Source organism: Cynoglossus semilaevis, unplaced genomic scaffold (genome assembly GCF_000523025.1).
Source record: "Cynoglossus semilaevis isolate Cse_v1.0 unplaced genomic scaffold, Cse_v1.0 scaffold392, whole genome shotgun sequence".
Classification (NCBI taxonomy): domain Eukaryota; kingdom Metazoa; phylum Chordata; class Actinopteri; order Pleuronectiformes; family Cynoglossidae; genus Cynoglossus; species Cynoglossus semilaevis.
The window spans coordinates 6,363-9,259 of record NW_007585137.1 but is presented as its reverse complement, the minus strand read 5'-3'; the positions used below and the strand labels follow the sequence as shown (position 1 = coordinate 9,259).

At 48.4% G+C, this 2,897-nt stretch overlaps 1 protein-coding gene across 1 annotated transcript in view; it reads left to right on the top strand.

The window, feature by feature from the left end:
• LOC103398870 (transmembrane protein 132C-like) overlaps positions 1-2,897 on the top strand; it is a gene marked incomplete at its 3' end in the record, with an annotated part of 17,661 nt that overhangs the window by 8,440 nt on the left and 6,324 nt on the right. Inside the window, exon 4 of the mRNA XM_025053849.1 lies at positions 1,473-1,619. Coding sequence (XP_024909617.1) covers positions 1,473-1,619 — 147 coding nt within the window. The remainder of the gene's footprint in view (positions 1-1,472; positions 1,620-2,897) is intronic.

Here is a 2,897-nt window from a genome sequence, read left to right as displayed (position 1 = left end):
CCGGGGGGGTGAAGCGCTGCCTCGGCGTTCTTCTTCGCTGAAGGACACTCGTCCCTGGTGGGACGGAGGACAGAGTCCATCAGCCGTCCTCAGGTGACGACCGAGGACGACCGCTGCCGATTTATCTAGGAACCGATTCATCCTGGAACCAGGAACCGATTTATTCAGGAACCAGTAACCATTTTATCAAGGAACCAGGAACCGTTTCATCCAGGAATCAGGAACCGATTCAACCAGGAACTGATTCATCCAGGTACCAGGAACTGATTTATCCAGGAATCAATCCAGGAATCAGGAACCGATTCAACCAGGAACTGATTCATCCAGGTACCAGGAACTGATTTATCCAGGAACCAGGAACCGATTCATCTAGGATCCAGGAACGGATTAATCCAGGAACCGATTCATCTAGGATCCAGGAACGGATTAATCCAGGAACCGATTCAACCAGGAACCAGGAACCAATTCAACCAGGAACCAGGAACCAATTCAACCAGGAACCAGGAACCGATTTATTCAGGAACCAGTAACCATTTTATCAAGGAACCAGGAACCGTTTCATCCAGGAATCAGGAACCGATTCAACCAGGAACCAGGAACCAATTCAACCAGGAACCGATTTATTCAGGAACTGATTCATCCAGGTCCGCGGGGTGGGCGCGGGGCCCGCCCCCCCCCCCCCCCCCCCCCCCCCCCCCCGTCACCTGTCAATCAAACCTGGCTCACGTCCTCAGACCGAGGCTGCCGATTTATCCAGGAACCGATTTATCCAGGAACCAGGAACCGATTCAACCAGGAACCGATTCATCCAGGAACCAGGAACCGATTTATCCAGGAACCAGGAACCGATTTATCCAGGAACCAGGAACCGATTCATCCAGGAACCAGGAACCGATTTATCCAGGAACCAGGAACCGATTTATCCAGGAACCAGGAACCGATTCATCCAGGAACCAGGAACCGATTTATTCAGGAACTGATTCATCCAGGTACCAGGAACTGATTTATCCAGGAATCAGGAACTGTTTGATCCAGGATCCAGGAACTGATTAATCCAGGAACCAGGAACCGATTCATCTAGGAACCAGGAACTGATTCAACCAGGAATCAGGAACCGATTCAACCAGGAATCAGGAACTGTTTGATCCAGGATCCAGGAACTGATTCATCCAGGAACCGATTCATCCAGGAAAAAAAAAATATATATATTCACTTTACTGCATCCCTCCTGTAGTACCTCTATGCCCACATAGGGGACGCCACCCTCCACTTTGGGAACCACTGATTCACTAATGAATTCTTAGACAGAGTGAAGTTGCAAAAAAAATAATATAATCACTTCCAGTAGAGGCTGTAAATGCAGGTGATGGTTGACCCCGGGTGACCCCCGGTGACCCTGGATGACCCTGGGTGACCCTGGATGACCCCAGGATGACCCCGGATGACCTGACCTTTTCCGTTCTTTTCTACAGGGTGAAGCTGAAAGAAGGCGTGACCTTTCTCGGCGCCCGTCCCAGCAGCCCCACCCAGTGGATGGTCAGCCAGGATGTGAGGAGTGAAGGTCACCGGGTCGTGACCCTGCACTGCCGCAGGAAGGAGTCCAGCTACGACCAGCACGAGTAAGTCGGTCAGTTTGAGCGAGTACCAAACCGTCCAGTACTGCAGTACTATGAGAGCGTTAGCTATTGTTAGAGAGCGTTAGCTATTGTTAGAGAGCGTTAGCTATTGTTAGAGAGCGTTAGCTATTGTTAGAGAGCGTTAGCTATTGTTAGAGAGCGTTAGCTATTGTTAGAGAGCGTTAGCTTCTATGAGAGCGTTAGCTTCTGTTAGAGAGCGTTAGCGTCTGTTAGAGAGTGTTAGCGTCTATTAGAGAGTGTTAGCTTCTGATAGAGAGCGTTAGCTTCTGTTAGAGAGCGTTAGCGTCTGTTAGAGAGTGTTAGCGTCTATTAGAGAGTGTTAGCTTCTGATAGAGAGCGTTAGCTTCTGTTAGAGAGTGTTAGCTTCTGTTAGAGAGTGTTAGCTTCTGTTAGAGAGTGTTAGCTTCTGATAGAGAGCGTTAGCTTCTGTTAGAGAGCGTTAGCGTCTGTTAGAGAGTGTTAGCGTCTATTAGAGAGTGTTAGCTTCTGATAGAGAGCGTTAGCTTCTATTAGAGAGCGTTAGCTTCTTTTAGAGGATGTTAGCTTCTATGAGAGCGTTAGCTACTGTTAGAGAGTGTTAGCTTCTATTAGAGAGCGTTAGCTTCTGTTAGAGAGCGTTTGCTTCTATTAGAGCGCGTTAGCTTCTTTTAGAGGGCGTTAGCGTTCATTAGAGAGTGTTAGCTTCTCTTAGAGAACGTTAGCTTCTGTTAGAGAGCGCTAGCGTCTATTAGAGAGTGTTAGCATCTGTTAGAGAACGTTAGCTTCTCTTAGAGAGCGTTAGCTTCTATTAGAGAGCGTTAGCCAGTTTTATATTTGCGTTCCCATTCCTTTGGTCGTGTTCCATTTAGATTCCGGGCCTTGAACTAATCTGACAGACGGGCAGTTGGTGGCCAGCGCCGGATGAAGGTCGTGGTGTTAACGAGACGCTGATTGAAGGCCTTTGTGTCCTTTGATGGTTTTTTTTCCCCCTCACCCGTCGGTCGGTGGATTAGTGGCAGATTTGGACCAACGGCCGAGCTTCAATTATCGGTTCTTGAAGCTCGTTTTCCTCCAAACGAATCTGACACATGAGGAGTTGACGCTAATGCTAACGCTAACGCTAACGTGTCAAAGTGTCATGAAAAAGTCCTTGATGATCAAAGTTTGTGTTGAGTCTGAAACAGTTTGGTCCAAAGTTTGGTCTGTGATGTTATCACTGAGACCGACCAACAGGTGGCGCCACACTGTGGTTGGACTAGGCTAAGAACTGAGTCACCACAG